General features: G+C 31.2%; 1 protein-coding gene across 5 annotated transcripts in view; it reads right to left on the bottom strand.

Annotated features, from left to right (window-relative positions):
* Nucleotides 1-22859, bottom strand: part of LOC127709656 (tubulin-specific chaperone D-like) — a 117671-nt gene that overhangs the window by 28761 nt on the left and 66051 nt on the right. The window contains exons 34-37 of one of the 5 annotated variants that reach the window (XM_052215270.1): nt 22299-22408; nt 20050-20128; nt 18281-18337; nt 16420-16648 (exon numbers count right to left, since the gene is read on the bottom strand). The exons of 2 other annotated variants lie outside the window; for them this stretch is intronic. In XM_052215270.1, the coding sequence (XP_052071230.1) occupies nt 18290-18337; nt 20050-20128; nt 22299-22408 (237 nt within the window). In that variant the 3' untranslated portion in view covers nt 16420-16648; nt 18281-18289. Of the gene's footprint in view, nt 1-16419; nt 16649-18280; nt 18338-20049; nt 20129-22298; nt 22409-22859 lie in introns of those variants that run through there. 2 more of the 5 variants (XM_052215268.1, XM_052215265.1) reach the window with 2 other exon arrangements.

Genomic DNA, 22859 nt, shown 5'->3' with positions numbered 1-22859 from the left:
TCATTTCCCTATCATTTCTATAGTAATCTTGAATGAAAACCAATAAACTTGAACCCTTCAAAAAAATTTAACGAGACGGTGAACCCATTTTTTTTATTTTTATTTTCCACTTAATATATGATAAAGTTTATTTATAAAAAGTATTAGCCAAATCCTATATTAGATATTTATACCACCCAGCTTTTTTGATTGAATGCAGATAGTGGAAATCAGTACCTCATGAATCACAAATTCTGACTTTATCTGCCAAAGGTAAGGACGAGTTGATAAGATTGTAACCCTTGGCTAGCAAAGATGACTTAAAGGAGAAGGTACTCAAAATCTGTTAGGGCTGCAGGGTTAGCAGTTTCTCTTGTTTCACAAGTGGCAACAAATCATTTAGTCAGATCTTACATGTGCCTAAGAAATCCAATAGAACATGGCTAATTGAAAAATCAAATCTTTTATCATGGGTAGCAGTTACGCCACATCTCCTGTGGACATCCACGATGGTCAGTTGGTCTATACCACTCAAATTTATATTTTATATATTTTTTTAAATGTTGAAAATAAATGCCCATTGATTATATCAATAGATTGTACTCATAAGTTGTTTTTTGTAAAGCAAAAGAAAGTCTTCTCCATAGGTTGGGTAAGGTAGACAAATACTATAGGGTTTGCCCATATGCCTATTTCAAATGAAGGCTGGTTGAAAAATCCTTCTGAGGTGTACATTTAATGTAAGTTTGGGTTTTTTTTATGACGATGAGTTGCTGTCTCATTTTTGTATATCCCACATCTTTTATTTATACAAAAAAAATGCTTCGCCGTGCGCAGACTGATACGACCGCAGAGGTCGAACCCTGAACAGTTGGTGCAAGTTTGGACACAATATTCAAGCTTGATACTGTCTGAATTTGGATTGTGATCAAAATTTTGACATAATATAGGTTTCTGACACAAAATAAATGTGGTGAAAGATCTTAAAAATATTAAATGGGTTGAAATATTTGTATTATTTTTCAATTGAAGATTTCTTGTTATTGCGCAATACAATGATATTGCGCAATACTGTGCTATTGCACAATACTGTGATATTGTGCAATATTGTGCTACTGCCCAATACTGTGCTATTGAGCAATACTATGCAATTGAAGATTTCTTTCTATTGCGCAATACTGTGCAATTGGATATTTCTTGCTATTGCGCAATACTATGCAGTTGAAGATTTCTTGCTATTGGGCAGTATTGTGCTATTGCGCAATACTGTGCAATTGGATATTTCTTGATATTGCGCAATACTGTGCAACTGAAGATTTCTTGCTATTGTGCAATACTGTGCAATTGATGATTTCTTGCTATTGCACAATACTGTAAAATTGAAGATTTCTTGCTATTGCGCAATACTGTGCAATTGAAGATTTTTTGCTATTGTGCAATATTGTGCTATTGTGCAATACTGTGCAACTGAAGATTTTTTGCTATTGCGCAATACTGTGCAATTGAAGATTTCTTGCTATAGCGCAATACTGTGCTATAGCGCAATACTATGCAATTGAAGATTTCCTGCTATTGCACAATACTTCATATAATAATTTACACATCATGTTTGGTGTGTATCTCCTGCCATATCAGTTTTTTTTGCTTATATATATAAATCAGAAATAATCATTGTAAAAATGGAAAATTTTAAGAAAAAAAAACCCAAAAAATTATGAAAAAAAAAATCCCCCACCAAATTTTTTTTACCCCCCTTTTAGTAATTTCCCCCAAACTCAATCCTAGCTTTCCCTTTGTGGTATGGTACCTTGCAGTACAATTTCAGAGAGATCCATACACTTACACACAAGTTATTGTCCGGAAACAACAAAAAATGCTTGTTTTTGGCCCCTTTTTGGCCCTTTTGTAGTATTGAACCTTCCAGTAAAATTTCATAGAGATCCATTCACTTAAACTAAAGTTATTGTCTGGAAACCAAATGTGTCTTCGGACGACGCAGACGCAGACGCCGACGATGACATCATACCAATATACGACGCAAAAAAAAATGTTGCGGTCGTATAAAAATAAATACTTACTAAAGATTCTGTGATTCCACCAACGCTTACAGTGAAACCTAAAAGGATATTATACGCATACGATTCACAACCTTAAAACTGAGAAAACCGTGGAAACGTATCCGATGGGGCTACCAAATTAATGTCTTCTATTTCTGATCTACAGATAAAAAACATTTTGAGATGACTAACATTTCAATGTTATATATGTTCAACAAGGTTAATAAGTGAAAGATGTGGATTTAAAAGTGAAAAATATATGTCTAGTTGACCAATGAGGCTTTTTTGTGTCACATATGACCACATATATGTTCCACTTGTTCTAGCTATATAGCTATAGACTTGGCAGTGTTTGTCTCGAGTCGTTAGGCTGTGGGTTTGAACTCTAGCCAGGTAAAACCACAGACTTTAAAATAGTTATTTGCTGCTTCTCTGTTAAGCATGCAGTATTAAGGTGTAAGAGCAAAGACTGTTCAGCTTCAGATCATATCTACATTTACAACATCACTGTAAAAATAAGAACGTAAAATCCTACTAGGAGACAGATTAATAAAAGCAATTTTTGCTTGTTTCTGAATCCTATTTATTTCATGTATTAGAATTGTATATTATGTTTTGGTTTATTTGATTAAAATAATGTTTAAACTAAAATCCTGGTTTTTATACGTTTTATACAGGTTCGGCCAAACTTCCAAATGAAATTTTGATATCTATAAAAGAATTTAGTAAAAGTTTTAAGTAATTTGTGGTAACGAAAACTACCACTTGATAATTTACCAGTTATACATAGACAAATTCCATTGAAATCTACAATATCACTTCATACATGGGCATAGCACACGAGTTGGAATATACAAACTATTAATGGAGCTTTGTTGCTGTGTTACATATCTGTTTTTCGTTCATTTTTTGTATATAAATTAGGCCGTTAGTTTTCTCGTTTGAATTGTTTTACATTTGTCATTTCGGGGGCTGTTATAGCTGACTATGCGGTATAGGCTTTGCTCATTGTTAAACGCCGTTCAGTGACCTACAGTTGTTAATTTCTGTGTCAATTGTCTCTGGTGAAGACTTGTCTCATTAACAATCATACCACATCGTCTTTTTTATCTTAACTGATTTTTGGACATAAACTGAGATTCATAACAATACAGGAACAAGTCTTCTATTAAACTGTCGACAAAATTTATTTCCGAAAAATCAAGATGTTGACAAGGTGTAATTTTACTTTTTTGATCTTATTATTGCCCTATTAGTATTCAGGTATTTTCTCCATTTTTTTATAATAAAAAATCAAGAATACTTATTACATGTATATAACTGCATGTCCTGATACATTCAGTTTAGAAAGATTTTAGGCTTTTGATTAACAGGTTTCTCATCATACTTATAAAAAAATAATGCATAAAATACACACTTTGGAAATATCTTCTCTAATTCTTCTCTATGTGGTATATTTAGAATTTCAGGTTTACAAATTAAGAATAAAATACTTTGGTTTGAGAAGCATGAATGAGTTTAACCCTAATGCATGTCAAAGCACCTATACCAAATCAGGAAATTTTAGAGTTTGTATAACAGACAATATGGGTTATACCTTTATAAGACATCAACCAAAATAAATTGATCTTTATATTATCATATCTTTATGGTATTTTTATCCTTTTGAGAATAAGTTAAATATTTTAAATTCTGAAAATTTTTGTTTACCACTGAACGGATTTTTTTTAATCATTTTTTGTATAAATACTGAAAGTCCAGGGGCAAATAATTCCGACATATTCAGAACAAGAATAAAAACTCATCATATATACAGACATGAAATAAATCAGCAGTATGTAAAATGGAAGGATCTAAAGAAGGTCTATAAATCAGGTGTTGAAAAAATTTTTTCAGGTTGATCAGGTAAAGAAGCATCCCTGAGCAATATTGATTTTTAATACTTAACAGATATTCAAATAGTTTTGGGTAAAAATTTATAATAACCAGTTGCATGAACATTGGTCAACAGTTGTACAAGTTTGGGTGTATTTACAAAACTTACTTGTGATATAACAGTTGACTAAATATAAGACCAGTATGTGATCTTGTTCTGTCTATCTTCTCACAGGCCTGCTGTAGTAAGCAACAGAAAATATTGCTGGATCTTTAAGCATATAAAACATTAACAGTAGCATGAATAAATGGAGATGTGGGTCATCTACAGTTTTCTATTGATCAATTTGAGAAAAGAGTTATTTCCCTCTACCAACATGTTGTAGGGCAGTGTAAAAGAAACTCCTTCATAAATAAGCCTAAATTAAAAAAAAAAATCCAAAACCGTCTATAGTTATGTATAATACGCACCCCCTCTACCAGCTACGTTTAAGTGTAAAAAAAAAAGGCTTACTATACACACCTTAAGATGATTATTTAACTTGTTACATTGACAGCTAGACTTTAGACTAGAAGCTCTCAAGAGCCTGTGTCGCTCACCTGACTCTACTTTGGTTTTGGAAATCATGTAAAAATAGATACCCAAATAATGATTGAGGCCAAATTTGATTTACAGCTCTTCTATACAAGCATGCAAAGCAAACCTTTGATCAACTTGCTTGCTATGTTTGTTTGAATGTTTGTAAACAACAGGTAGGTAGTCTTTTTCAGTCTGTTTACTATATACTGGAATTTGATTGGACAGTAAAGATTAACTTCATTTCATGTCAATTTTAATGGTCCAATCAAATCCCATTATATATAAAACAGACTGAAACTCCGAATACTTATTGTTTGCAAACATCCAAGCAAACATAGCAAGCATTTTAATCAAAGGTTTGCTTTGCATGCTTTTATAGAAGAGCTGTAATATTGGCCCAATAATTTAATTAAAAATCTTGGTGGCCATCTTGAATAGTTAATCGACAACAAAGTAGCAACACTTCATCAGCACCTCATAAGGAACATTAATGCCATGTTTAGTTTCATTTCATTCAGTGGTTCTCTAAAAGAAAGACATTTGTATGTATTTCCCATAGGGCCTATGTTAAGCTAAGTCCCCCGCTGGCGCCGATCTCGGAAGATGGATCAGCTTCAAAGTAACAACACTTGGTCAGCACCTCATAAAGAACATTTATGCAATGTTTGGTTCCATTCAATTCAGTGGTTCTCTAGAAGAAGTTCAAAATGTAATTACGATAACGACGACGGACGACGGACGCAATCCGGCAAGGTGAGCTAAACTAGAGGCTCTGAAGAGCCTGTGTCGCTCACCTGACTCTACTTTGGTTTCGGAAATCATGTAAAAATAGATAAAAATCATAACAGATACCCAAATAATGATTAAGGCCAAAGTTGGTTTAATATTGGCCCTGTAATTTAATAAACAAATCCTGGTGGCCATCTGGAACAGTAAATCGGCAACAAAGTAGCAGCACTTCATCAGCTCCTCATAAAGAACATTTATGCCATGTTTGGTTTCATTATATTCAGTGGTTCTCTAAAAGAAGACATTTGTATTATTTCCTTAGGTTCCTACGTTAAACTAAGTCCCCCTACTGACGGCCATCTTGGATGATGGATCGGCTATAAAGTAACAACACTTAGTCAACACCTCATAAGGAACATTAATGCCCTGTTTGGTTTCATCCCATTCAGTGGTTCTCTAAAAGGAGGCATTTTTATATATTTCCCATAGGGTACTATGTTAAACTAAGTCCCCCGCTGGCAGCCATCCTGGATGATGGATCGGCTTCAAAGTAACAACACTTGGTCAGCACCTCTAATGGAACATTCTTGCCATGTTTGGTTTTATTCCATTCAGGGGTTCTCTAAAAGAAGACATTTATATGTATTTCCCATAGGATCCTATGTTAAACTAAGTCCCCCAGCTGGTGGCCATCTTGGATAATGGATCAGCTTTAAAGTAACAACACTTGGTCAGCACCTCATAAGGATCATTCATGCCGTGTTTGGTTTAATTTCATTCAGTGGTTTTCTTAAAGAAGACATTTGTATGTATTTCCCATAGGGTCCTATGTAAAACTAAGTCCCCCACTGGCGGCCATCTTCGATAATGGATCGGCTTCAAAGTAACAACACTTGGTCAGAACCTCATAAGGGACATGCATGCCATGTTTGGTTCCATTCCATACAGTGGTTCACTAGAAGAAGTTCAAAATGTAAAAAGTTAACGACGACGGACGACGGACGGTTTTTATAAACAATTTGATTTTTTAAGCATTGTTTATATCATTACAATGAACTAGAAAGGATCTTTTATCTGACTTGCTTGTATCACATGTTCAAACTTGGTATTAAAGTCAAATGATAAAATCAATTTGTTTGCTCTTCACATGGCGGTCAAATAGAAATAACTCAAACTTATATGTTGTCAATAGGAAAGTATCTATATATCAATGAGACAGCAATCAAGTGACACAAAACAAACAGTTATTGTATGTATAAAAAGTGAAGTGGGATGAAAATTCAATGAAAAAAATCAGATCAAAACAAGAAAAGTTCATAAACAAATTCATACATTTGCTATTTACAGACTATGAAAAGAAACTCAATAACTTTTTTCTGACCATTCAAAGAATCACATCAAGATTTTCCCAAGTCTAAGAACAAAGGTAACAAAAGAGTAGGATATATTGACTACAATGTACTGGAAAAAAGAGTGCATTCTGGACAAAAGGAAACATTTGGACGTTTTAACCTACAGACCCTCCATGTTGAAAGAGTTCTTCAATATGTCCCCCACCCCACCCCGGAAAGTAAATTGTTGCAGATATGGTTTGTTTTAAACATAAATATAGGGGGGACACAACATACATAGAAATATTAATTAATTATTCATATAAATTAGAAAAATGTGGAATGAGTGCCAATGAGACAACTCTCCACCCAAATCACAATGTATAAAAAGAAAATAATTATAGGTCGAAAGTACAGCCTTCAACACAGAGCCTTGGCTCACACCAAACAACAACCATAAAGGGCCCTAAATTGCATATTTTGATAAACAAACAACCACCCACATTATTTTAGAAGAAGTGCCTTCCGACTTCAACTTCATCAAAAACTACCTTAACCAAAAACTTTAACCTGAAGCGGGACAGATAGACAAACTAACGGACGGACGAACGGACGAACGGACGCACAGACCAGAAAACATAATGCCCCTCTACTATCGTAGGTGGGGCATAAACACATATGCATCATTCTTTTTTTATTGAAGTTTCATATGACTTTAAACAGTACACATTAAACAAATACAAACCTTGTCTTTTATTATTTACACCACAATTTTTATCTTTATAATATTCCGTGAAGAATGCTGGGATTGCAGAAGCTGCAGCAGTCTACAAAACAGAGAAACACACTTATATTGCAAAGTTAACAAAGTCAGTTCTTACTCATTTGCTAGTCACAGTGCATTCAATTTAATTTAGTCTCCAATATTCAAGCTGTGATGAAATTATTAGTATATTTGTAAAAGTTCTTTTATCATTTTTTTAGTTTATTTCTAATTGGAAATGTATGTCCACACCAGAGAAACATCTTTCTTTGGGAGAACTTTTATTGTTTCTTTGTTAAGCTACTAAAGCATATGGTTTCCATAACGGAAATATATGTTGAATGCTGCATAAAATTCATACTATTTCTTCATTTTAGTGAAATAGGAGTATATTATGACATAATTATGAATTCACATAATTCAAATCCTTGTCTAATTAAATTTATTATATCGTGATTTCATGCATATTTCTATATTATGTTCAAATTTGAATTAGTTTTCAAAAACTACTATTTCATTCAGGCAAAAAGCAACCTTTTTTACACTTTGAATTTGGTTGATTTAAGAAGGAATTTGTGATGTTGACCTCCAACATGATGACATATAATGTATCTATATAATGTTGTTTTAAGACAATCTACACCATGTTCTTAGTGTTATCAAATTATGAGATAAGAGAAGAAAACATACCTGGTTAATATTGTCAGGGTCGATACTACCGAGGTATTCATCTAAAATATTTTGCCACAGATCTAAAATCAAAATACAACAAACTATTCATATTTGTTTTGATCAAGATTGTTTTAACTTTTGAAATTTAAAGATAGGGAGGAAGGTGGTGGAAATAGAAAATTTACACCTAAAAGCAAACAAGAGGGATAAAACTAATTCCCTGGAATTTTTTAAACATCTGTTATGTATTGAGATGAATATTGCTGAAGTGACTATTTAAGATCTACATTTTAGCTTGGGAGTTTCAATATTTCATATTTGTTAGAACATCTTTCAAAAATATTACAATACAATTAACCACTGATTATTTCATTTGTAATAGAATGCAGTATTGCATGAGAGAGAAGAAAAGGTTTTTTTCTTTCATCATATGGATTTCGTTCAAATTTTATCATCCAAAGGTATATGCACAAGGGTATTATCCCTGCCATGGTATTTGCTAAAAGGTGTATGCTTTTTTTACCCTTATAACAGAGATGCTTGTTGATTTGTAGACTTATTTAATTTTGCTGTTAATGTCTTGGTAGTGAATACAATTAACACAATTCAATATAGAAAGTGTAACTTAACCATGTCTATTGATATTCTTTGAAATTATAAAAATGTATCACGATCAGGAGGCTCATTGTAGCTAAAACAAATTGACAATCTCTCAATTGGGATTTTTGCAAATATGCTTTCTGAACATGATATATCTGTTAAAAACGGAGGTTGTCTTTTCATATAGAACAGTTTCAAGAAATCTAAAAAAAAAAAAATTTCATCAAAAATTGAATTATTTGGGTTCTTTGATATGCCAAATCTAACCGTGTATTTAGATTTTTAATATTTGCTCCCGTTTTCAAATTGGTCTACATTAAGGTCCAAAGGGTCCAAAATAAAACTTAGTTTAACTTTAACAAAAATTGAATTCTGGGGGTTCTTTGATATGCTGAATCTAAACATGTATTTAGATTTTTGATTATGGACCCTGTTTTCAAGTTGGTCCAAATCGGGGTCCAAAATTAAACTTTGTTTGATTTCAACAAAAATTGAATATATGGGGTTCTTTAATATGCTGAATCTCACCATGTATTTAGATTTTTGATTTTTGGGCCCCCGTTATCAAATTGGTCCACATTTAGGTCAAAAGGGTCCAAAATTAAACTTTGTTTGATTTTATCAAAAATTGAATTCTTGGGGTTATTTTAAATGCTGAATCTAACCATGTATTTAGATTTTGGATATTGCACCATAATAGGTAAATGTCCAATTTAAAAATTTTAAGTTCTTAGACCACATTCATTCTGTGTCAGAAACCTATGCTGTGTCAAATATTTAATCACAATCCAAATTCAGAACTGTATCAAGCTTAAATGTTGTGTCCATACTTGCCCCAACTGTTCAGGGTTCGACCTCTGCGGTAGTATCAAGCTGCGCCCTGCGGAGCATTTTATTTGCATTTGCCATCCATGTTTCCATGCCTAAGCTTAAACTAAAACTCATTCACAATAATTATCATAAAATCCCCTCCATAACCTCTAAACATCTTAGCTTCAGTCAACTTAAATTTTTAAAAAATCAGTTTAGAAGGATGTAAAGAACAATGTCAAATCTTATTAGGAATACTAGAAATTTTAAATTGGCTAAGCTAAATATTTCTCTAGCATTTGTATGGACTACATAGTTGGTCATCCTCTGACCTGACATACCTGCCAACTTTTAAAAATATTAGATTAAGCTTTAATCCTAGGCAATAAGTTAACGCCTAGGCAGTAAGTCTATTGCCTCAATGATGTTAGGCATTAATATTAAATCCTATAAAATGTGTCCAGACATTAATCTTAATAACTAGCATGCAAATGCAAGTAAATAAAAGGCATTTATTCAAAGTTAAAATACATTTGGTACCTTATAACATGATAAGAACTGAAGTTTAAAATGTCAACTCTTTGAAATAAATTCACTAATTCTTGCCACTTTAGTTTTAACTTGAATATAATCAAACCTGTAACTTCACGACCATTGTCTCTTTGCAGTTTATGGTGCTCACCCAAAATTGTGGAAACATCAACTATAAATCGAAAGTCACCTCTGCCGCACATTTTGACTCAAGAGCTCTAATGTTACAATCTTCTGTTAAGTGATTTTATCGAAATTTAAGTTTCTATCTGGGTTTGATTAAAAATCCATTTAATCAACCTGTCCTCTACTGTTGAACTCTTTGGGTAAAATGGGTTTCACCACTACTCCCTTCCTTAGATATTTTTTCCTCATGTTACAATTTCACAAAGTGAATGAAATAGTTTGATGGAATAACAAGAAATATTTGCATAGGCATTATTAGGTTGGTTAAATCATACGGTCTCTGTCGCCATGACCTGTGTATGTGCCTTTTCCAAAGTACCATACATAGTTCCTCCAGAACTTTTTTTTAAAGTTTCTTAATCATCCTCCTGTAGTTTACTTTTTACCTTTTAAAGCCTCCAATGCTTAAAATGCCATACCCTTTTAAATTGTAGTAGTCTATAGTTGCTGTCTTGTCTGGGGATTCTAAAAGGTAAAAGTTCAATCTTTGACAAAATATCACTGTACATCTAGGGTATATGCTCCTTGTTTTCACCGATTCAAATTAAGAAAGCAAAGAATAAAGAAAACATGTCACTGAAATACGTATAATACAGATTATGAAGTGAAAAGGACATGTCAAGATTGTCTGGGGGCATTTAATAAAATGTTTAACAGTAAATTTTTCATATCCAATAAAATCAATGGAAAGGTGATGTAATTAAAATGCATGTCTACATCTGTCTACTTTTGACCAAACCAAAACCAGCTCGACCAGTGAAGTGCAAATTCTCTTCAAATAATTTTCAGATAGAATCATAAATCCCCATCCTTTCATTAGAAACAATCACTTGTTTGAAACATACCAATATTTGTATTACCACTTTTTGATCAAAGTTGTTGCTCATATCCAAATATTAATTACAATGTCTCAAATGAGGATATTTTGGCAGTTGTTGTTGTTTTGGACGAAATGGTGGAAGTTTGAAGTCCTAATGACAACATGTAAGACCAAATTAAAAAATAGTAACCATGATGGCCGACAGATTAAGTTTCATAAGACGTTTTTGCAGAAGAAATCTGAGACTCTTTCACTTAATCAACTTATAATTTGAATCAAATCCTTCCATAGTTCAGTTTTAAAAGACTTCTGCTTTAATATGCAGTTATGGAATGCAAAACTACCAAAACAGCTGGTATAAACCGCATTTTGACGGTAATCTTTCGTTAACCTTAATATTTTAGAGATAATCTTTTGTCTTTGGATACTTTGGTGTTGATAGCAGACTTTGATAGTAAAAAAATGTCCTTATTTAATCTAATTAAAACCTTTTAAGTAGGAGTGTTATGATACATTTTATCTCGTTATTATTTTCAGTTCATCAATATAATTTCTATTTCTACTAAATCTCCCAAAGTTGAACGTATAAATGTGGTTTTAGCTATTCTGTTCAGTCTCTAAAATGCATCATACTTTCAGCTATCGGAACTTTTGGTCTCAAGCAGACCGAATGAAGTGTATTTCGGGAACGCAACGTTATCCGCATGAAACATTAAAGGGAAACTCCGCAAAAATTGAAAAATTGATATTATGTTCATAATGTATAAAAAAGCACAAAATCATAAAAATTAAAGCTTTATTCTCCTACATAAGATATCACCATCGATTTTAAGTTGAGAATTTCAATTTTCTACATGTAGCCATTTTGCCGGCATCCCGTTTAATAAAACCACGTGATAACTATAAACCACAAAGTACCCAAACAAGCAGGGAAAACGTAGTCGTAATTAAGTGTCAAAATCTCTTGTCAATCGTACGGTTGTTTTACCCGACAAGATAATGACAAACGCATAAAAAGTTTCAAAGATCCTGAACAAAAGAATTATACCAGACATAGTTTCTACCTATCGGCAAGCTATTTTTATAATTAATTTCATACGGGTTCCGGAACAAGTTATTTTTAAAAATAACTTTAGTCAGTCGTTTAAAATCTGTTTTCTTTTTACTAATTTTATGAAACAAATAAATGTAGGGTTTTTTTTTTTAGATAAGATTACTTTTAGAAATTCTCTCATAAATCAAAGTCAAACTAGCTGAGTTCCGTGTAAAAAAAAGTTTTCAATACTGATTTTGTTCATAACGCTTTTATGTAATACATTTATTTAATTCGGTCCTTCCCTAAGTAATTTGATCATCAGCATGGCTAACGGAATTATTGCCAGAGGTATTGTGAGGTGACATGACCAGGTGATCAGGCGAATTCCTGTCGGGCTTAAAACACTTATTAAACAATTACGTAATGCAGGTTCATGCATTGCTTTACTGCTGACCTAATACACCACTGTGTATAGATCAGTGTACACGGGCGGTAACTTGGAACTATCAGGTGTAATATACATCATGTGTACATTTTGTTTGTCTTGAGTCCGACAGTGATACACGAGACATTTCTAAACTCATACGTGTAGGCAATTTCACGATCACTTGTTTATGAATAACAAGTTCTGGTGAAATGAATGATATTTATTAAAATCTAAATAATTCCAACTACAGATTAGATGAAGTAAAACTCTATTTAGATATTTTCCAATGGTAAGTAAAATATGGAAAATGTAAGTATGTACTCGTTGTCAACAATTATGGACATTTTGAAACATATAAATATTTCTAGTATTTCACAAAAATGCACCCAAATGTCGATCATTGCTTAATACAGATAAAAAGTTACGGAACTATAGATAGTCTCACTTTAAAATACGTATATTGAAAAAAGAAACCCCAGAACAAATCTGATCTAAATTCAGATCAATCTCTAACCTCGAAGTTATGAACATAAGCATAGTATAATCACAGATTTATAGTTCAATTCGATTGTTCTAGAACAGATTAAGAAATTCGTCATCACAATTGTTAGTTATAGTGTATGATAATGTGAACCTAGTGAATAGCACGTGAAATTCCAACTAAGCGTGACTACCTGTATATATCTCTGCTTCGGCGGTTCATTTGTGAAATAGAAAAAAAGAGAACAGTTGGTATCTAAGTGGATCTACGTTTCGATCAAGCTTCATAAATTGATTACAAAATATTCAAGATTAATTTTACGATTTATATTGAATAAAAAGATGTGGGATATTATTGCCAATGACAGAGACCAAATTAGCCCAATTAATGTTTTTGGGCGTACTATAACAACTAAAGCCGTAATTCCACTGAAGTGCACGGATCACATCTGTTTTAACATGTAGTTGCAAGAAAAATACAACCTTACTAAGTCTAAAAGTACACAACAACCCTATTTTTGTGCATTATACCTGAGACTACTATAACACAGTATAGTAGTCTCAGATTATATGCTCGGGAATATACGTTTTACTATATTGGATTTTTAGCAAATGCTATTTTTCAACTCTAGTCTTCAGCAAAAGCGCTGCTTTTTTTTTATCTGACAAGCTTAATTTCGGATTAAATTAAGTTAGGAGGCTATGATTTATAATTCGGTTAATTTTGGCTGCCTTGGTGTCATACCACCCGCCCCGTACTCGGTATTTTTTTTTACATAAATCATATAAATTTCAGATCCTTCAGTTTACATATAAATATCATTTCATTCAAATTTCGTTAAACAACTTACACACCTAAGACGAACAGTTATGTATGGCTTATAGTACAGCATGCACGCATTAACCTATCGTTGACAGAGATACGACCACGAGACATTGATATAAGTCTTCGGTATGCATACAAAAGTCTATCAATATTTGAATAACCATGTTGAATTTACAACGTATGGCTAAGTATACCATGCAGACATTTAGATATATTGAGGGACCACTTACAACACCTCATATAAAATCAAACAGGCTCTATTCATAAAAAAAATTGTGTGACTAAAAGTTTATTTGATGAGGAAAATTAGTCTCCTTTGATCTCGAGTTAACTTGTTCAACAGCTAATTAATTAGCCTAAATTTCTACTGAATGCTAATCCTTTTATGAAAGAAATGATAATCGGCATTCTCTTTAAAAAAATAATTCCCCCGAGAAATAATCTCCAGATGATTGCTTTTTGAATTTTATTACGTATACATTGAAATACAAGTTTAAGAATTCTGGTATACTAAATTAAACACATGTGCAATGGTATCCCTCTTTTAAATTTGGGAAATATAGCATTAATTTTATTCCTTTATTCTTCATATTTGAATCTATATGTTAATTGCAGAGAACGTAACTGAAAATTATTCCTTTTTTAGTTTTATTCTCTGCTAGAATTAAAAATTTGAATTTAATTTTTAAGGAAATCATACAATTATTTTTTTTCTCATTGTCATCGTATATTTAATCTCGGTGTATTATACTCGCCATTCCGGCTATTTCTGTTAATCTGTTGGTTCAAAATGACAACATATACACACCTGTAAAAGCGTACGTTTGAGGCTTAATTGCCCTCAGGTAAAATAAACGAATTGTTTTACAAAATGTTCATCTATTCGAGAAATAAACAATGCCTTTCCGAAATAACAGACGCATTCTATCCACACAGACTTTGTGTTGAAATGAAATTATTATTATAAGGTAAATAAAAATGAAAAATATTTTAGTTCAATATCAGTAAAATATTTGTCTTCAATAAATATTTCCGGAATAAATCACAAGAGTTTATTAATAGATAAAATCAAATCGCAAATATGAACCATAATTTATTTAATCAATGCAAAACTTTACATGTGTGTTCATTTTCTTTCATTCTTCTTTTGTGGTTATTAGCTACGAGAAACGGTCATCTGCGCGCTTTAAATTACGGAAAAATTTGATACGCGATTAAGACTTCAACTGATTTTATTATTTCCCAGTATTCACTAAATCGGGTTGAAACGTCACAACCCAATAACGTTTGTCAACCAAAAAAGTTACAAATACTTGATTTTCTTCGTTATTTGAGGCAATATAAATTTAAAACTTTGTGAATGTGTTTTTTATGTTATGAGGAACCTATTTAGATGATAAGTAAAAAATCGCTGATTTTCCCTTTAATGTAGAAATTATATAATATCCCTGACTTTCATTTCAAAATAAGCAAGGGAAACTCAAGTCGACATAAAAAATACATTTGTGTTTGATAGACCATCAGAATATTATAGGGGCAAAGTGTCAACTATTTTCTCCAAATAATTTTTTAGTGGAGCATACAAAATCAAGTGACTACATTTATCAAGACTATAGTACACTATAGTTATTTACATCCTTAACCTGTGATCTCTGGTTGACAATATGTCTCATTGGCAATCATACCATATTTTCTTATATTTGTAAACCTATCGAGACAGAAACCAGTGTAAAAAGGAAAAACCTGATAAAACAGAACACAGTATAAACTGAATTTGTTTTCTAAACAAGGGCCAAGTGAGCTTTTGTCATCACTTTGCATCCTTCATTGGGCATTGTCTTAATTTTTACACAAATCTTCTCTAAAAACTACTTGTCCAAATTTAACCAAACTTGGCTATAATCATCATTATGGTATCTAGTTTAAAAAAACTGTGTCCAACAACCAAACGTGCCATACAACAAGGCTATTATGGCTAACAATAGAACATAGGGGTAAAATACAATAGGCATGTATTATCTTGCATACAGCTATAAATAATGAAAATCTGACACAAACAAAAAAGTTCAAAACGTTGCTATATATTGTCTATTTACTTTGAAACTTCTTATAGGAGTTATTGCCCTTAAATAACGACTTTTACCAATTTATTTTACATTTTTGCCTATTATCTTGAATATCATAATAGACAGAGAGAAACTTCAAACACCAAAAATGATTAGCAAGACAAGATCTTCATACAAGTCAACATAGCCGTAATTATTTGAAGACTCCTTACTGGAGTTATTGCTGTTAAATGACGATTTTTACCTGTTTTTTGTGTTTTTGCCTATTATAATGAAAACTATTATGAATAGGTAGACACTTTGAATAACAAAAATGATTACATGAAAAGATTTACAAATAATAGAAGCCAAAATTATCAGTCAGGTTTTGAAATAAGCGTTAAGTTATTGGTGGTTTTCCATTAGATTTACTCTAGTTCAAAGTAAGTACTTTTTATTCAAACATCTAAAATATTTTTCAAACAGCTCTTGGTAAAATCAATAGGACTGATCACAAGAGCATTGGTTAACATAGTAGAACAAAATGATAAGATATATCAGTTCATGTTTCAAAATCAATTAACCTAATAAAAACCGAAAGCAAAAGGACAGCTGTTTAATTGATGTTCATCATCTCATGCATAGTTTTAGTAACATAACAAGGATAAAATGTTATGGTCTAGTAGTTTTATTCTTTTGATAAAAAGAGAGACATCAATAAATACATTAACAAATTATACATAATGTTTCTAATTGTTTGCCAAATGTTGCAGTTTTGCAGTTCTACGATAATCATAAGCACGTATTTAAGTCTATTTCATTGACATTTTGCTAAGTTTGTCCTGTGTGGACAAATCCAGTCTTGAGGATTCAAACAAAACTTATATATATAGCTTGCAACCTGAAAAGACAAATAAATAAATATATCAGTTAAAGTTGCAGGGAAGTAACTCAAAATTGTGCATATAAAAATCAGGTAATACTAATGTTTATATAGCTTCTATTCAAGAACAAAAGTAAATTTCAAATCAACAGTAAAAAAAGGCATAACAATTAAGACCATATCATATCTAATATTTTGTAGTCATAATTGTTCTTATTTGAATTTTGTCTAAATTTCCTTCAAACACACAGAAAAATATCAGATATAAAGTGTTCATAAGATTACATTTGCATACATATAGATTCTTACATTGGTGCCAGTAAATTATTGGATTTATCCAATCGAGATAGTTAAATTATCAATTTGTAAAGTCCAAGCAATGGGAAGGACTTTAAAATTCGATAATTTAACTATCCACATTGAATAAATCCAATAATGAACGAGTAACAATGTAAGAATCTGTTTCTCTAAATATTATCGAATACATCTTCATTTTTTATAAAATGAAAATTCCCTTTGAGTGGCTTCCACATTCCTGATTTCTACGTCATACACTTACGAAATTGATGCGCAAAAGTTTTATTTTATAATATGCATTTCCAGATCAAATAGAAGCAAAAATAAATTAAAGACCACATTTAATCAAGAATATTACATTTAATGAGATTTATATTCATTTGTAATAGAAACAACTTGTACAACAATTTCTAATGGTCCAACTATTTCTACATAGTAAAAGATTTTTTAAAGTTGACAATTTCTCTCACACCCGATAGCACATTCGATTCATCCGGAGAGCTGATAAAGGTAATGACCTTTTAACCCAACCAATTATCTACTGAGAATACAACCAACCACATGTTGATAAAATTTATTTAAACAATGGGTTCATGCTCCAAAAAATGTTAAAATGCCAAAGAATTTGAAAAACAATTTTCTTACATTAATTCCATTTAAGGAGGTTCGCTACTCAGTTTCAAAATAACAAGCTTTTCATAATACTAGTATAAATTGATATGGGATTATTAAAGGAACCAAAAGAGCAACAAAAAAATATAGGTCAATGTGCTTGTTTTTGAGATATAAGCCATTGAAATTTTGGCGGGAAAATGTTCTCTCATGATTTTTCATAGCCTTATCATTGAAAAGTTCAAGTTCTCAAAAACTATTAAAAAATAACAAAGATTTTATAAGACTTTTACAGATGGCTTATAATTATACATGTAAAAGATTTATAAAAAGAAAAATGGGGGTCAATGGGCAAAATTTTTTAAGGCATTCACATGGATAAAACCAGAGGATTGCGAAAATCTGACAAAAATTCCAAAACATGACAAGCGAACATCCTTAATAAACAAGATTGAGTGTTTTGTAAGCTGTTCTGAGTTAACCTATTGTTTAACCATGGTGATGTCATAAGTTTCTTGAGATACCATTTTTCTTTTGAATAAGCTTTTCACAAATGTTTCACCCTGTACTTTTCCAATAACTGGTTTATCATTTGTTTGCTTGGGTTTTATTATTTATTAATTACAATACAACAACACAATATTGCACTTAGTTAGCCCTCACTTTCAATTATCCAGCAATGTTTTACTGAAAACTGTCCATTATTAAGAAATGTTATACTTGATCCCAAGATTTATATACCTCTTAGCGTCATCTGTCTGGAGTTTCTGTTTTAGTATCACTAGATTTAGACTTTGTCTGTAAAAAGATAAACAAGAATGTAAGCATAGTTATATTAAGAAATTATAATTTGTGCCTTTTTGCTTTTATCTATTGATTTTCCTAAATAACAAATTGGAAAAAAGAAAAAACGATCAGGTACATCCTTTTAACAGGTATTTTACTCTTATGACCCTTATTTCCCTAGTTAAACATCCTAGAAGTGCACCTAATTTAAAGTCTGAGATACATAGTTGAATGATAGGGTATGTTGGTGTCTCAACTCACTAGCAACATATTTCCGCTGTCTTCAAAATTTAGATACAGTATAGTCGTCTGATCTCTAAGTTTTATGATTGTGTCCTATTTCAGATTTGGACCTTTTAAATGAGAGTTAATTCGCATGGATGATAATGCATGCTTAGCAAGAGATGTTTATCATGTTAACACACCTGGTCTGGCTCCTTTTGGATATCATGCAATTCCCTCAGATCTTATTTGTTAAATAGATTTGTCTCTTCTTAATCGATCTCAAAGATTGGAACATTGGAAAATTACTCTTGTTTAACCATAATTTTTATACATTAAATGGTGAAAAGACACACGTATGCAATAATCATTTTTAATGTATATAAACCATTATAAATCAATAACTTGAATTTTAATGATCAAGGAAAAGATGCATTTTAGTGGATGAATTATTTCCTGGTTTTGACTTATTCTACAATAGGAAATTGTGTTGACCAAATCATTTATTTCAAGTTCATCTGTGAAACCACACTAATAGTAAAAGATCTCAGTAAAAAAAAACTGTTCTGACGTAGACCAAATACAGATGATGTCATGATTGTTTTTTTTTTTTTTTTTTTTTATAAAATCTTGTTTTTCAAAGCAATAACTTTTAATAGAATTGAACAACTGTAATCAACTAGGAGAATCCACACTCACTGGGTAAATTAATAAAAATCCAAATATCATCTACCATGCAGATCTTTAAAAAAATCTTACAAGTTATAACTCAAAACTAATATGCTAATATGAATATAAAGCAAAACAATTTAGGACATTTCTAAGCAAACGAAAGAACCTTTACTGACCATGCTGACATATCCCATGACAGTCCCACCACAAACATACAAGGAGACTGTTACAGTGACCTCTTAGCAAAGTTTTGTCTAAATACATTTAGATTTAAATTAGTATCTGACTGTTGTTTTCTCTTTTGTCCAACATAATATTTCCAACAGGCAATTTATAGGAATATATATATTTACAAGTAACTCCTCAAAAAATAACCCCAAGATATATTCCAGATTATTGGAGTCACTTAAGGTTTTAATGAGTAAGAGAAAAAAAAACTCATCTTAAAGAGAAAAATCAAAATATTAAGACCCTTTTCTATTAACAAGAATAAATATTGGACATTTTTACAAATCCCCTCAAAAATATGCCCCCTTCCTCCCTATTAAGTTTTTTTTACAAACAAACAAGTCTGTGGTTTTGAGGCACAGAAATTTTCCAAATTGAAGATCCAACCTAAAATCAACACCCTCTCCTGACAACAAAGTGAGAGATGGACAAGAAAAGAAAAATTATACCATCAACAACTGTGTAACATCAGGGAATAAAATGCTATAACAATTTTATTAGGCAAAATGTAGTGTGTCTCATGCTTTATTATCTTTTAAAATTTACAGAATCTGCTATCAATTAATAGATATTTAAAAAAAAAAGGGTTAGTTATACTTTACCACAACAACAGGTTTCAGTATGCCTATCATATCACACAAGTCATTTCTAATCTTTCTAACCTCACTCAGATCATTGTCCCTGAAAATAATAAGACATTTCATGGTTTTAGTTTGTATATGGAAATAGAATATTTTTGAATGAAAGGGTTTAATCATTATACTTGTGGTTAACATATAAAATCGGAATATTGCTTATACATTAATCAAAGCATCGTCGATGTTGTGATCCAGCCATATTCATAGCTATAGTCTGATATTCTTTCTGACCATACTTTTTTCAATATTTTTTTCTCTTTTCATTTCCAATCTAACTGTAAAATTTCTATGTTATTGTCCAAAGGTAGGGAATTTCGCAATATTGATGCAATTATTGATATATATATATTGATATTTCAATTTTAGACTCTGTCAGATTGATTTTTTTTTATAAATATTTGCAATTTAATGGTATTGACAAGAATGGAAAGAGAAATCTTCAAACAATTAATATATTTTTTATATACCATTAATAATAACTGGCTTAATAATTTCCAGAAAGAGGCCTTGGAAATGTACTTTCTCAACAACAAAAATTAAAAAAAATTCTGATAATTGTAACTAATTAATTAGAACTTGATTATTGACTTATGTCAGATGATAATGACACTGATTTTACAAGTGATATAAAATTTGCTTGCATTTTTAATACATATTTTTTTTTCATTTTTTGTCTTTTCTTTGAAAATAAAAACCACCTTTGAGTAATCATTCAGCTAGCTAGCAAAATTAACAGAATATTTTAATGTAGTCATTTTTAATGTAAGATCAAAATAAATAATACATTTGTAGGTTTACTATTGAGGTCAAGAATGTGTGTATTCAGTTAGGTGTGTAATAAATTGTGTCTATGTAGTTATGTAACAGTTCATGAGATATTAAATGTGGTGAATTAAGACTGGGGTTGTTTCCAATTAATACTTGCACCTTTGAGTGTAATTATTTGAAAATCATGACAGTTGATAATCATAGTGCCTCTTACTTGCCTATGGAAAGAATTGGAGTAATACCATTTCCAAAAAGTGTGGGAATCAACTTAGATATATTAATACACATGTTGACCAAAATTGCATTGAACAATACCTCACACAGGCATAACATACTACTATAACACTTTCAAAATTCTTATCAACTGATTCAATTGATGTACAAATACTTTTTCAAATTAATTCATAAATAGTAAATCATTATAAATTTTGATTTACAAAGGAAATATATGCAAGTGTATATCTAAAATAAAAGGGTTGTTCGACCAATCATTTCTTTATTTAAGGGCAAATAACATGTCAAAAGTTGGCAGTTGATGATTAAAATGGTGTAGAAAGGTTCTGCAAGTCATAAAAACACATAATTAGTTTCATGATATGTCTTCAACTTAGTATTCGGCACATCTTCAAAACCAGAGTGATCCCATAGATCCAGCATGGCTGAATCAAAAATCAGACCTTTAATCTCAATAGAAGTTCTTAGTTGTTTGATATGATTTTTGTTTGTTTGTGTTTTTTTTCTTCTAAATTTACATGTTTTAAACTCTATTAATTTTTGTAAAGAGCCATTCTTAAACTGAAAGACTTCCATTTGAAACCCAAAAAATAGCAGAATAAACAAAATACACAGTTTAGAGCTGTTCAAAGAGAAGTCTTGGCACCTTAAAACCTGCATATAACTGATCTCAAAACTAATAAATGTCCAAGTATAATGCATGCAAATTGAGTCATAAATATATTTGTGGTTAACATGGAGAAATATTGTATTACATTTAATACAGTGAAGAATCTGCTTTAATGCATAATCAAATCTAATTGCTTTTAGGACACACCAAATTAATAAAGTGTATTTTAAGATAATATGTTGGCAATATTAAATCTTCTTTTTCCTTGTCTTGCAAACAATTTGTTTTCCTCCTTCCAACACTATCATTCATTTCAAAACAGGAAAACAAGGGACTGTTATGAACTTGTAATAATAACTGAATTTTGACCATTGAAGAAAGAAGCACAAAGCTTTAAACAAATAATCAACTTATAATGGTAAGTTTAAACCAGGTGAGTACATACTAATCATGGTTTAAAGTGATTACACTTTTACATGTACATGTCAAAATTAAACTCTGATAAATATATACTTGTCCCAAATTAAATTAACGATATGAGGAATATGTTTATGAGAGCTTCCCAATATGAATATAGTTGTGCAATGAATATAAAGCATACCAGACAGTTTCACTGAGCATTGTCATAACATCATCTAGCACTTCATCAGGGACTACATCATCATACGTCACCAAGGCTTCATACAGCTTGTTTGCAGTAGTTTTCCTCACCTGAAATGTATATATATATATGTGTGTGTGTTTGTTAATACATATTTCCCGTCTTGATGAATAAAACATAAACTTTAAAACAAACTTGTATATAATGATATATAGCTGGGCCGTAAAGATATATTACGAAACATCTTTCTTAATTTTTTTTTCTTAGCACCATTCCTTCTACTGTAAAAGATGGCCTTTAGAAATATTGTGAGAGGTATATATATTCAATCAGATGTGCCAATAAAATGGGGTTTCTTACAAATTCTAGATCTACTGAAAAATCTTTAATTACATTCTTCTTTTTTTTTTGACCGGTGAAGGGGGGTCAAGATATATCTGACTTTGTGAAGAACAGCACTGTTTCTAAAATCTAGTGCTAGTACAGCAAAATCATATCATCAAAAGGCTAGACTTTTTTTAATTACAACATATTTGTTGAGTTTGGTGTATTAATTATTAA

This window comes from Mytilus californianus, unplaced genomic scaffold, assembly GCF_021869535.1.
Source record: "Mytilus californianus isolate M0D057914Y unplaced genomic scaffold, xbMytCali1.0.p SCAF_7, whole genome shotgun sequence".
In the NCBI taxonomy this organism is placed as follows: Eukaryota; Metazoa; Mollusca; class Bivalvia; order Mytilida; family Mytilidae; genus Mytilus; species Mytilus californianus.
Note: the sequence above shows the minus strand (reverse complement) of the source record. Positions and strands in the feature narration are given on the sequence as shown.